General features: G+C 37.1%; 2 protein-coding genes across 3 annotated transcripts in view; one reads left to right on the forward strand and one right to left on the reverse strand.

Moving 5' to 3' along the window:
- Positions 1-9,720, reverse strand: part of LOC113095894 (forkhead box protein J3-like) — a 93,827-nt gene extending 84,107 nt beyond the window's left edge. Inside the window, exon 1 of the mRNA XM_026261214.1 lies at positions 9,473-9,720. The gene's annotated coding sequence lies outside the window, so the exon portion shown is untranslated. The remainder of the gene's footprint in view (positions 1-9,472) is intronic.
- A 1,235-nt stretch (positions 9,721-10,955) lies between these two features.
- On the forward strand, positions 10,956-13,390 carry LOC113095929 (phosphopantothenate--cysteine ligase-like). Of its 2 annotated transcripts, none has more exons than XM_026261274.1 (4): positions 10,956-11,102; positions 11,364-11,905; positions 11,990-12,093; positions 12,499-13,390. In XM_026261274.1, exons 2-4 carry the CDS (start codon positions 11,371-11,373, stop codon positions 12,817-12,819), a joined length of 960 nt encoding a protein of 319 aa, XP_026117059.1. In that variant the 5' UTR covers positions 10,956-11,102; positions 11,364-11,370; the 3' UTR covers positions 12,820-13,390. The 2 variants fall into 2 exon arrangements, with proteins under 2 accessions (XP_026117059.1, XP_026117060.1); XM_026261275.1 differs by having other exon boundaries at positions 11,007-11,046.
- Positions 13,391-13,626: the final 236 nt, after the last annotated feature.

A 13,626-nucleotide genomic window follows, 5' to 3' on the forward strand; every position in this document is an offset into this window, starting at 1 on the left:
TGTGCTAAATGAAACTGGGCATCTGCACCATTTATTCACACAGAGGCACACAGAAGATGCTGGATTAATATTCACAGATACTAGTTCATGTCGCGTTTTGATTTAATTGTACTGACCTACATCTGATTTAGGTGTGTGCGAAATAAAATGTCTCCACGATCTGCTCTTGAAGAAATATCAATAGTATCGTACTATAGCGCACATTTTATCAGCAGCAGTTCTGGCGCCTCTGTCGTATACTGTACAATGCCACATGCATTCACAGCAGTGTTTACTCAGTGGTAGAGTTATGCTCTCATTATTTGCATACACCCGAAGAGCATGCGTTAAAGCCTGTCAAACAGCGCCTGATTATTGAAGTAATTTAAACGTAAACCGTTGAGATAAAAACGTACACGTACCTGTATATTAAATGTGTGCAGGTCTTAAAGAGACAGCAGGCCTATTAAACATACAGCCTACTGTCATTACTGTCAAGAGATAGATCACCCTAAAATTTAATTTCTGTCATTATTTACTCACTCTCACGTTGTCCCAAACCTGTATTAATTTCTTTCTAGTGCTGAACACAAAATAAGAAATTTTGAAGAATGTGGGTAACCAAACAGTTGCTGGTCCACACTGAATTTGATAGTAACAAAAAATACTATGGAAGTCACTGTTTGGTTTTCCATGTTCCTCAAGATAGCATTTGTGTCCAGAAGAAGAAAGAAAATCATTCAGGTTTAAAACCACTTTTGAGTGAGTAGATGGTGGTATAAAAATAAAACTATGACAGAATTAACAGACAGCTGACTGAATTTTTATTTTTGGGTGAACTATTCCTTTAACATGAATAAAACAACAAAACACTGCTCTTGACTGAAGAAATATAATAAAGTTACTTTAGGAATCAGTTTATATAGTGTTTTATTTTTATATTTGTTCTTTATTTTTATATTTGGGGTGGGAAATATCTTGATATTTTTTAAACATGATATGGATTTTGACATTTCGTATATATTGATATATTGTTTATATTTAATTCTGATTCTGCCACTTTGCTTGTTTGCCTTCTCTGTGGTGTGCTCGCCCCTACCTCCTTGATTTTGTTCCCCCTCCCCTCGCGTGTTGACTCGCGTGTAGACCGGAGGCTACAGAACTAGCCTAAAAAAAAAAAAGGGCCACTGGCTCCATTATATGGAGATACCTCGGTTTTCAGGCATCGGGCGAACAGCAGGCAGATGTCTACTGTAGGGCCATAGGATTTCCACGATACAGAAAACATGGACGGAATCGCGGAATCCAATCATAAAAACAGAATTTACAGTTTAACGAGGGATGTCACGGAATTTATCAAATTTTGAATTAATTAAAAGTAGGTCTTTGTACTATTATTAGAATAGTTTGCATTATTACTAGACAGACTGCCCAACTCTAAACTCTATCAGTAAAATCATGAAATTTGACATTTGCAAAATGGGACGTGCTTGATTTATCAAAGTATATTTATTCATGATTTTAAAAGCATTAAAAAGAACTTGCACTGCTCCTCGAGGATCGAAAGATATGCGCTCCGAGACAGAGGAGAACTCGGACATGTAAAGTCATCTTTTAGCTCAAGGTGCGAGCCTAAACGGTCAATTACATGCAAAAATGTCAAAATGCTGCACTTGGTGATTATTCATGTATACCTTCATTGGTCATGTAATAAATGAATGTAAAGTGTTAAAAATGAAAATACACGTGTAATGTTTCATTTTACATTTGATTATTCATTTCTGTAGAAGGCTGTACCACGCTACATGAACCTTTTCTTATAAACTGCAATAAATACAAAACTAGAGCCAAACTAAAACTGAAATGAGACCTTAATAATAAATAGTATAGTGAATAAATGAAATAATCATACTGCTTGAGACTTGCATACAAAAACATTAACCGTATGTTTTATTCGTATCTTTTTAATTCTATTGCATTTGTTCCTTTGCTTTTTTTTTTTTTAATTACTGACAGTTTAATTATTTTCAATAATTTTGAGGACTTTTTGTTTGTTTGTTTGAAATTCTGCTGGTCTCTAAAATGTAGATGTCATAGCAACCTTATTTACAGGAAATACATATTTGATATGCATCACTATCTTTAAATAAATCACTCATATAAAGTTTTGGTCATATGGCCCCCTCATTTTTGCCATAATTGAGCAGCCCTACAACAACCACACAAAACTAGACACTTCCAAACTGAATTATCAATGCTGAACTATTATCACCAACATATATAGCTGGACTCCAAACAAAAACAAACAAACAGAACATCATAAAAGTGAGTGTAGACACCAGGTGCTGCTTCCTCCTCTCAGGCAGCCACTGGCGGGGTCACTCCAAGGGCTAGGATTCCAGTCGCCCTATTTAAGAGACGATGACTCAGCCAGCCCAACCCGATGTCGGTGGTGTCAGCCACCAAGGGATCTGGCATTCTAAAGACCTATTGATCAGTGTAGCTCATGTCTCATCACTGACACACCAACACAGGGCCAACAGCACTGACCAAGCCTCCAAAAGCTTTGGAGTCAAGCAGGGATGAGCGTGCCCCTCCCCCATCTCAAGTTAATTCAAGCTGTGCAAAGGGAGCAGCACAGAGTCCAAAGGAAATATGACTCATTTGAGTAACATGAGGCATTCTCCACAGAACTCTTGTTTGTTAAGTGAGAGAAGCCAGTTGAATGCACAAGTGTGAGACGTCAGGAGCAGAAGGGGGCTTCGAGGAGGAGGCAGAAATCACTTTTAGTGTCAGTTACATCATCTTAAAGATCCGTTCCCCCAGTTTCACTGAGCACTTTGGCTTCATTCAAGGACTTTTTGAAGCATAATGACAGAATCATTCCCTTTTAAGAAGAATGTTAAGAACAATTTAGTGCAACAGAAACTATAAGTCAATGGAGTCAAAAGGTTGAAAACATTAAATACATCACAAGAGAACGACAACACTGTAACTTGATCTCAGTAGTGTGCTAAATACATTAAACACTCTCTGTGCCAGTTTTACCTATGATGAAAACCACAGCAGGCCTGTAATGATGCTGTAAACACATCTTAATCAGAAGACAGGTGAGAAGGTCAAAGACAAGAGCAGCTCAGACTGACCAGACAAGATTATGCAAAATGGTTTTGTTGAACCGTAATAATATAATCGCCTGTACATGATTACTGAGATAGGAGGGATCACTGAACACTTAAGTTAGCATACTTAATAAATCTAAAAATCTAGCATAAAAAAAATCTAAAAATCATTTGAATACAAAAATGCATAAAATTACAAAGGAAAGTTTGAGAAATAATGGTCAAATAATATATAATCTCTAAATGTCCTCCATTAAAGAAGGAATGACAATCTCACTGACACTTTAACAACAGTAGTTTATATTAAACTTACACTAACTAAACTTACAAAAAATTACAATCCTGATAGCACTAACTGTAATATTACTTCACCAGTTCTAGGCAAACATCACATGGTGCTACTTCACTGGTCAGGCTATGAAGCATTTACATTCTACTCCGATCAAGAATAACATTGAGTATTCCTTCAGAACACTTATTGCAACCAGCAAACATTTTTATGATGCAACATTTCTAAAACTTAACAATTTCTCAAGGAGAGGAAGAAACGCAACACTGTGGTATTGAGATTTACTTGATTTACTTAAAATAAACTGTTAAAATAAATTTAGCTGCTTCAGAAAAATGACCTTAAGCATTGTTCAGTTCCCCAATTAGCATAATACCATGTCAAATTATAACTTAAAAGGTGAAGCATTAAGAGCTTTAAATCCTTTTAAAAAATGTTTTGAAATCAATAATAAATGCAACACCTTTTAAAATTAAAATTTGATTCATTTAAAGCCAACTTTAAAAACAAAACTTGAACATTTCCACTACACTAAACCCATTAGCTTTATTAATCAGACGAATGTTTGCATTACAGCTTTGGCTACTCAAAGACTTTCATATGGGAGAAATGAACCAAAACATGGAGGGAACTGGGCAGAAATTGCTCTCAGAGCACAGAGCATGGATAATTGTCCATCTTTAGCAAGTTATTAGGGGCTTTTCCAGAAGTGCAATTGTAACTACAGATGAGTGTGCAGTAAGCTAAAGTAATTAAAATGGTTATTAAATGGTATTAGCCAAGCTTGATTATGATTACTTAAGCTGTGTAATCTAGGTAAAACCCTTTCCCTGCTCACAGCGTTTGTTACCTTTAGCAGGCACTAAGTGAAAAAACACTGTGCTGCTCTATGGTTTTAAGAGACAAAAGACACAAAAAGTCCTCCAATTCTACTGTGAGTGATTTGCCAAGGATAAATAGGCAATGCAGCAAGAAATTTTTCTGCAGTCATACTGAAAAAAATGAACATACACCAAGGTATATCCCCACAAATTTCAATGACGTGCCTGTGGTGAACAGAGGGAATGTGTAGTCAAATTGGTAACGCTGCATGGTTAATGAAAGTGACTGACTGCATGCAACCTGTTGAGACCACAAAATGCTACAGTAGACTGGGGACGAGGTTAGTCAAACCAACACATGAGCAAAAACAGGCAGCCAAGGCCACGTTTGCACTCATGAAAAACTTGATCTGGAAGGCAGAATGGGTCTCCAGCCAGGTATTGGGGGCGGATGACACATAATCTGTCCACTCCACTGCATATCTGGATTTCCAACTGCTGTTGGATCCACCAGTGCAGCACAGCACAGACCAACATCTAACAAAGCTCTCTGTACATAGAGAGACTGGTAGGGCTCTAGCAGTGAATTTCAGCATTAATAAAAAATGAAAGTGTAGTGCTTCTGTAGATCTGTGCTCCTCTTCCCAGGGGTGGAGGGCGGGGGTTTGAAAAACTCTGAACCAGTGCAGCATTCCCATATTCACCCATATCTAGTGAGGAGCTCTTTAAAAATTCATTAATTTACAGCAAAAATAGATTAAAGCACCCAGCTGAGCAAAACTCGAAATTTGGCTCCTGAATACCATTAATAATAAAATAGCTCCCAAAAGCCCCAGGGAAACTGTGTTGGCTTCAGCTCACCTTGTAACACCTTGTGAAAAGCTCTTTTTTTTCTTTTCTTTTTTGTAAGCGCTAAATTATTTTAATTGTCATTCATGAGAATTAATATGTTTAAAATTTTTCCTGCTATTCAACATCAATACATTTTCAAATCTGATCATAGCCTGAAACTGCAACACTAGCAACCAGTGGCCAAAAAATGCCTGGAACTGCAGTTACTGTAATTGCTCTGGTCAGTTCTAAATGAGGTTCACTTAAGTGCAATTATCCCCCAGTGATCTTTCACATAAAGAGACTTTTTAAACATGAAAAAGTGGGCTCACACAATATGACTGCAAATAAGATTCAAATTGGAATCGGAGATAAATGTCTTCATAGCTCATCTGCATTCTAGCAATGAACGGCTTTGCTAATGATGCATCTTTTCTGACTTTTACGACTAGCAAAGCAAAGCAAAGCTCTATATAGTTTCTTACCACAACAAGAGCCTCGGATTGGAAGGCGTTGTTGCAACAGCCTTAAATGGACAATGAAAATAGACACAGACCAAAATGGTTGACCAGTTGTCCAAGAACAGATTAATTCGTACAACTGACAAGTAAAACGTCATTGGTGACAAAAGATACAAAACTAAGCATCCTGAGCATGAGTTTTGCTTTTGCAGGCCAAAAGACCTTATGGTAAAACCCTTTCAGAATCTTGGTCTCTTAATTCATTATTTACACTGATAGACTAAAAGATCAATCTTGAGTAATCTTATTTTTTTCAATTGACATTCAACATGAAAATCAATTGAAATTGAGATATCAAAACGTTAAGTAGTCTTTCAATCTCAGACTATGTTCTATCACATCCCTGATATAAAAGGAAAAGAGAATATCCTGAAAAAGTACAGTAATATTAATGATGGCAGCTTGTCTGAACTAACACTTCTTACAAAAATGTTAATGATTCTGCATTTGACTAAAAAACATGAATTAATAATTAAATACCAGCATTGCAAGAGTGCTATGTTCTTTAAGTCATAGCAATTTCTAGGACTAACAAGAACCAACATGCAATACTGACAATCACTGAGGGCTGCAGAAAGTAAACAAGAAAGTACAAAGCACAGAAAAGTAACAAAAAGCATTTTAATCCAGATATTTAATGTCATCACCAGGGGGAGCGTAGGAGCAATCAAACAAGTGGTTACCTGATGGGCAGTTTCTAAGCAGGGGAAGCCATGCATTTAGCTTGCCTGGACCCCATTTACGAACAGGAGTCTGATAACTTCATCTCACGGACAGCCATTTAAATAATCACTTCAACATGGGGGGAAATTAAAAGCCTCGACAGGGCTGGGCAAAGGGCCACCACTGCATTCCAGATGAGATATTGGTATGCGAAAGGTGAGGGGCTGTCTCTTCTTTGCTCACGTCAAGACTGCTCAATCTGCACAGGCCTTGCTGCTAATTCAAAGTCATTACAGGAATTTCAACACCACAAACTAAAATCTGTCTGATTGTGAAAATTTTATGGAGAAAATGGCAAGCAAACCACTTGTTGCAACCAGACAGAAAAAGATAGAATTTGATACACTGGTTTCACACAACACAAATGTAAAAGAACAGATGTTTTTGCAGCACAGCTGGAGAAAGGCTTAACTTTTCTAAATGTGGGACAAAATCTCATCAACCAATTCAGCAGAGGGGAAAAAATAAAAAAATGCTAATGCCTCAGAAAACACTGTAAATAGTGTAATGGTAAAGACAACTCATTACACTGAACACTGTATAGCTCCCACGTATAAAAATTAATAACACAGTCACCAAAGATCTAAAGCTCCATACAATGCCCTATTTGGCATGTAGCCTATGGCGCCTTTAGTGATGATAAAGTAGGTGGAATGCATAAAGCCAGCAGTTTCCAGGTGAGTTTACACATAGCGGCAGGATGCCCACTGATGCCTGAGGGCAAGACGGAGACAAGTCTGTATGCAATACTGCAGCGAAGGCCTCGTCAGATCCTGACATGGGAACAGTTATGGTACGCTACAACAGATGCCATGCTTATGTTCTTTAACAGCTCCCATTCCAGACTATTTAGCTAATCACTAATGAACAACATACAGAACAAGAAGAAAGATAAAAGACACTTCAGGGGTAATACCTTTGCTTAAGACAGCATTTAAAACTGAAGTAAAAAACAAAACAAAAAAAAATTGCATTTCATGTCCTCCTCATATATGCATAAACATATTGGAAAAAAAATATTAGAAAATAGAAATGATGTGAACCATATTATTATTTTTTTTTAAATCAACATATTTTAAACATACTAATATTTCAGGTGCTTTATTTTTTTCTTTATATAATTGAAATGATTCAAACTAAACAGGTATTACCTGGTAATACATTTATAGGTTTTTCCTGTATTCTTAAAATCATCTTTCATCTTGTTAGTGTTTTCTAATATCTATGTACCATATTTCATAAAATGGGCCTACGTTCATCTAACAAATGCTAATGAAATCATATATACTGCTATTCTGCCATTTTACATCAACACAAATGTACAGAACATAACATAGATCAAAATGTACAGCATAAGTTTCATGACTCATATTATCTTTTATACAAATGTTCTTAATACAATAATTGTAAATACTAAAAGGCAGCAGTTTCAGCACAAAAACCACCAGGCATGTTCTGACAGGCAACTGATGGTTCAATCATTTTCTGCGTTCTGTGGGCTGACAACCCAAAGACAAACAAGTCTGGTGCTAACGTGAATCTTTCACACTATTGTACTGCTACACTGACTGGGTGGGGAAAATATGTCCCGGGTAGTTCACATATGTCCATCATTCAATATTTTAAGCATGCTAGTACATAATTCAACAGTCTCTCCATTCGTACTTTACTCTCTAAGTGAATGAGGAGGGGGGAAAATATCATAACTCGTTAAATGCTGTTGCTCAATCCTCATCAGGCCAATACAAATGTAACATGCATGCAAAAATATGCAGAAAAGCTGTCATTGCCAACATAGGACAAGACACAACAGTCAAAACAATTGTCTTTTCATGCACTGGTCAATTTTGAGATATTAGATTTTTATTGCTTCTATAACATGTCTTCTTTCATACAAGGTGAAAAAAATCACCCAAAATTATATATATTTTTTCTTTCTTTCTTTTGCATCTGTAGAATTTAATTACAATACATATCTTTTACCAGACTGTTTATAACATTTTAATACTGTGGTCAGTATTATCTGATTTATGAAGTGATCAAGATACCAAAAAAAAATAAAAAAAAAATCGCTCTATAAATTTGAACTCTAATTCTTCAACAAAACGATACAAGAATTAAATTATGCAACTACGCAAATAAGTGCACATTTAATTATATTACACCTCATTTGCACAAAAACTGGAATACAAAACAATTGCCAAATTGTATATTAATCAACTGGGGAAGTATAGTGATATCCAGTTACCATATTTGCCTGTGGTGTGTGTCTTGCCTTAATGTAAAATTATAAACTTTACGTTAGACATCGCGATATAAACAACAAGATCTCATTCAGAGCACAATATGAAAGCAGAGGTCTGTTCTTGCAGCAGCTAAAGGGGAACATCCAAATAACTGACACACAGTGCGTCACATTCCAGCAGCTAAACAGACGGGGGACTAGTCTTGCATTGACTAGATAATATGACAGTCTGTCTATATATGATATGAATACAATCTTCCAAATATTGCTCAATGTATGATCAGAACTATTATTATAACCTGTCATCAAATTTACTTATAGGGCTAATTCATCCAGCATATGCAGACAGAGAGGTAAATAACTCATGCACAACTCCATAAAGTCACACTAAAAAAAACCTGAGGATATATGCATCTTAATGGCACCACAACATGGCCAGGATTTGTATTTAAAATGACACGCAGCTGCCGCACGTCTGTTTCCAAAATATTAATAGATACGGCCTCCACCTCCAACTACTGTTAGTTGACAGGACCAAAAGTTGCTCGTTTGGCAGTTCCCTTCCAGCTCGGCTTACTGACCGAGTTTCAAACACAAATATTGCAAGTCAAATAGCAGGCGAGCTAAAGTAAAGCTGGCGGCTAATTAGCAGCTCACTCTCGTTGCCTGTTTGACAAAAAAAAAACGTATTGGCGGCTACTGGGCTAGCTGCTTGCTAACTAAACTTGTTCTGCTGTGACAGTGGAGCATGCAGTGTCCCCACCTGCCCCCGACCAACGGCGGCAGCGGCATACCACTTGAGGCCTGAACGTCCGTCCTTCCGCTCTGCTCAGAACTTAAGCACCACATAACTAATATTTAAAGCCGTCCATTTTTCGCGGGCCCTGACTTCAACTTCGCAAGCTCCATGTCGCGAGCTTGTAACGTTCACCCGCACTCACCCGGGCTCGTGTCCGCTCCTGGAGGCCAGTGCAGGTCTGTCAAAGTTAGCCGTCCCCTCCCCTTCCTTTTTTCGATAACAGCTCCCTCTCTCTCCCCGAAACAAGCCTCTGCTCTCCGTGTTTATCGTGGGTTTGAGACCCGCAATCCCTTTACCGGTTTGTCCGTGGCGTCTCCTAGCTTCTCCGCCTCTCTCTCGCTCTTTTCGTTTTTCTCTCTGAATAGCTAACATCCGGGGACTGCGCGGATCAAAAATCCGGAACTACTTTTGGACATTAGCCGGAGAACGGCCCACTGTACCAAGCTGCGACAGGCTTTGCAGCCGGAAAGTAGTGCCTTTAGTGTACAAGCATTATCATGAAATTCATAAATGGCTTTTCTTCAGCACAACCATACCATCTGATAAAAAAAACAATTTCGAAAATTAAATGTAGGGTCTAATCGATTTAATTATAAATCCTTTGTCGAAAGAGTAGCTGTATATCCGAATATACATTTAAAAGTTTTAAAAGGAAGATGGTTTTATGCTGTTAATATTTTTTCTCTGGTTTTAAATTAGGCAATTAATGGATGTTGAGCTGTCATAGTGGATTGTGACTTCGTGCGTAATCTTCGAACTATTTTGAATATTAATCAGTATTTAAAATAGTAATTGCCTATTTGGTTAATAAGAAACATTATTACTGCTGATAACGGTGCAGTTCTTAAAGCTTTTGGCACTTGGATAACTATAAATATAGGCCTACTAATATAATTTTTCCTAATAAAAGATGTGGACAGCATCCCAAAAGTATTTAATAAAATAATAATAGTAATAATAATAAATTATATAAAGACGTTTCCCCACTGTGCTCTGTTTGTCTGGAGGAAGAAAAAAAATAACTCATTTGTTTTACTTTTGTGGTACACCCACTGATCTATAATAGAGAAGTGCATAGCCATATTCAGAGAATAGTCATAATATAGATCAGTGGGTGCACCACGTGTTTAAGGTTTCAAATAACGTCACATTTATTTTATTTTATTTATTTATTTAAATTATTATTGTTATATTAATAGTTGCAAATCTTAAAATAATGAGTATTTATTCATTTGTAGGATGAGTAAATGTTTAATTTACAATGCGAAGTTTTCAAGACCCAGTCCTAAATGTTTACAAAATTATTTGCAGCTTTTAAACTGAGAAACGCTTTTCCTTTTGTATAGCTTAGACAATGCGGCCCCCCTGTGAAACTGAATGTGAATTACATATTTTACAAATATTTTGCAGTTCATTCCTCCTTCAAATCCTACATTTGAAATGTATTTGATATGTTGGATGGATGATTATGCCACTGTTTACTGACCACTCTCCTTCTATTATCTCTGTTTTCTTGTGTACTTTCTTTTGTCTTTCATACCACTGTGATCCATGTTGCCCATAAAAACAGAATCACAGTCATCTGAAAACCTTTATTTTGGAATTTTCTGAACGAGCCTATCAAAACATACGAAGCTGCGCATGCGCACATCAACCATAACAAGTTGCGGGAACTGCTCCTACTGATCTGTCAGACCCTAAGACCAAGTTTAAAAGGTTCATTCGCTAGTGAATTATATTCTTTAGCGGTTTATTTGTGAGTGAGCAAACAGGTAAACCCTTGATTATCGTATTATGTTAATTTATCCATATCAACGCGATAATAAGACACTTAACTTTAAATTCCTGTTAGAACTTCGTCAAATATTCATCTGACCTTAACTGACTAACTAACAGTGTTTTGCATTAGCATGTAATGTCATAATACTTAAATATCAGTCTGATCTTCTTGAGCTCATGTTTAATTCCAAATGGTCATCCATAAACACATGTAAATTAGTAACACTTTAATAACTAAAACTTTATTCTTTTAGGTTTACAATGGCCCACGCTGAGCCTTCGGCCTCAAAGGCAGTGGATGGAGGACTGTCTGAGGAGTTTTCGGTCCCCTCTCATGCAGAAGAGGTCAAGAAACTCATGGCAGATTTTGCTGAACATCACGGATCGGCCGGGCGCAGAGTAGTCCTCATCACCTCTGGAGGAACTAAAGTTCCCCTGGAATCCCGGACAGTACGGTTCCTGGACAACTTCAGCAGTGGTCGGCGAGGGGCCTCTTCTGCAGAGTATTTTCTGGACTCAGGCTATGCAGTGATCTTTCTGCACAGGCATCGTTCTCTCTACCCATACACTCGTCTGTACACAGGGGTCAATTTACTGGATAGCTTACGATCAGAGAGTGTAGAGGAAGATGCTGGTCAGATCCTAGTGGATCAGAACGCGCTTCCAAACATTGCAAAGGTTTTAAAGCGCTATCAGGAGGTGAAAGCAGCAGGATTACTGCTGCCGGTGGAATTCAACACCTTGTCGGAGTACCTCCATCTACTCAAGGCTGCAGCTCAAGCATTAAGCTCCATAGGTGAACAAAGCCACTTTTTGATTACTTGAGGCTGAGTACATTTGTTGTGGGATTACTAGTTTCATTTCTGTTTTTCCCTCCTAGGGTCCAAGGCTATGTTTTATTTGGCTGCTGCTGTTTCTGATTTCTACATCCCAGCATATGAAATGCCAGAACACAAAATCCAGTCCTCTAACGGGCCGCTTCAGGTGTTGTGTAATAAATACAAATATTAATTAAGTCTTCTAGGCCAGGGGTTTTCAATCTCTTAGATTGCCACAGACCCCCAAATAATATGATCATCCTCATGCAAGGGACCCTAATCCTAAAATCAAATTTGCAAAAGCAGCTGCATATTTTCATGGATAAAGACCAAATTCATGTGAAAAATGTATATGATAAATTATTTTAATATTTATATTACGTTACATTAATGTTTTTCTACTCACTAAAGAACTGTGCTGTTTGATCTATTATTTATCAAATTTTCATTATTTTAGATTTAAAATGTCTATATGGATATAATATTTTATTTTACACCCCTCTGCTAGACTACATTTAGTTAATCTAGGCTCCAAACAACATATAACATGTGCTTGTTTAATGTTATTTAGATAAGTATGAAGATGGTTCCCAAGATGCTGTCCCCACTGGTGAAGGACTGGGCACCTAAGGCATTCGTCATCTCTTTCAAGCTGGAAACGGACCCCTCCATCCTTCTGGAGCGAGCACGGCGTGCCTTAGAAACATACAACCACCAGGCAGTGGTTGCCAATGTTCTCGACACACGCCGTGGTTATGTGGTTGTTGTCACCAAAGACACGCAACAAGAGCTAGTCCTCACAGATGAGGAAGTGCAAAAAGAGGTAGAGATTGAGGAGAGGATTGTCAGTAATCTGACTGCAGCACACAGTAAATTTATGTCTCGGGTATGAAAACTGTGCTTTGATTTTGTAGCATGTACTGTAGGTACTGCAAGTACTCAAGGCAGATCCGGGATCAGTTTTTGTTGTATTGTAATAATTCTGGTTCAGATTTGAATAGAGAAACTGTTCCTGGAAAGTTGACTTCTGTTTGTGTCGTTCCAATTGACATCTGCAAGTTCAGAAACTCCTCGGTTGTGAAAATCATTTTTTTTTTTTTTTTTTATAGATCTAATCATTTCCTTTATATCAGTTTCCTCTGTGTAGAAAGATCTTATTTCATCTACTTTCTTTGGATTTTAATCAGTTAAAATCAAATATGCTTCAGCAATGAATATATAAATGTTCCCTTTGCTTAGTATTTTTGCTTAGTAAGTTCATCTGAAAGAAATCACATGCTTTAACAGCTGATGTGAATTAAAATTTAAATATTGCATAATGTACGTGTAATGTATAAAAAATAAACTTGCTGCAATAAACATTAAATGTGTTAATGCTTTTGAGGTTTAACATTTTTATTATGCTGATAGTTTTGAAATGCACATATTACCCAAAATAACTAATAAATAGCAATTTACTGTGATCGGAACTTGGTGTTATTTTATTTGCTGTTTGAGCAGTTGCTCAAAGCATGTCAAATCCATCTGTTAATATCTGTGGTAGTGAGTATAAACATTGCATAAACACCAGAAAAGTCCATATTAATATCTCATTCAAGTTTGCGTGAGTATCATTCAGTAGATTTATGACTTGAGTTTGATGCTCCTCTTGAATCCAGCATGAATACCAGACCATTCTCCACTGTATCTTGCCTGATGA

The sequence above is a fragment of the Carassius auratus genome, unplaced genomic scaffold (genome assembly GCF_003368295.1).
Source record: "Carassius auratus strain Wakin unplaced genomic scaffold, ASM336829v1 scaf_tig00215808, whole genome shotgun sequence".
Taxonomy (NCBI): Eukaryota; Metazoa; Chordata; class Actinopteri; order Cypriniformes; family Cyprinidae; genus Carassius; species Carassius auratus.

Excerpts from the sequence above, each read along its gene's own strand:
- LOC113095929 (XM_026261274.1), top strand. The coding sequence starts at position 11,371 with ATGGCCCACGCTGAGCCTTCGGCCTCAAAGGCAGTGGATGGAGGACTG. Across the intron at positions 11,906-11,989 it reads TCAAGCATTAAGCTCCATAG|GGTCCAAGGCTATGTTTTAT; the intron begins GTGAACAAAGCC and ends TTTCCCTCCTAG. Across the intron at positions 12,094-12,498 it reads CCTCTAACGGGCCGCTTCAG|ATAAGTATGAAGATGGTTCC; the intron begins GTGTTGTGTAAT and ends AATGTTATTTAG.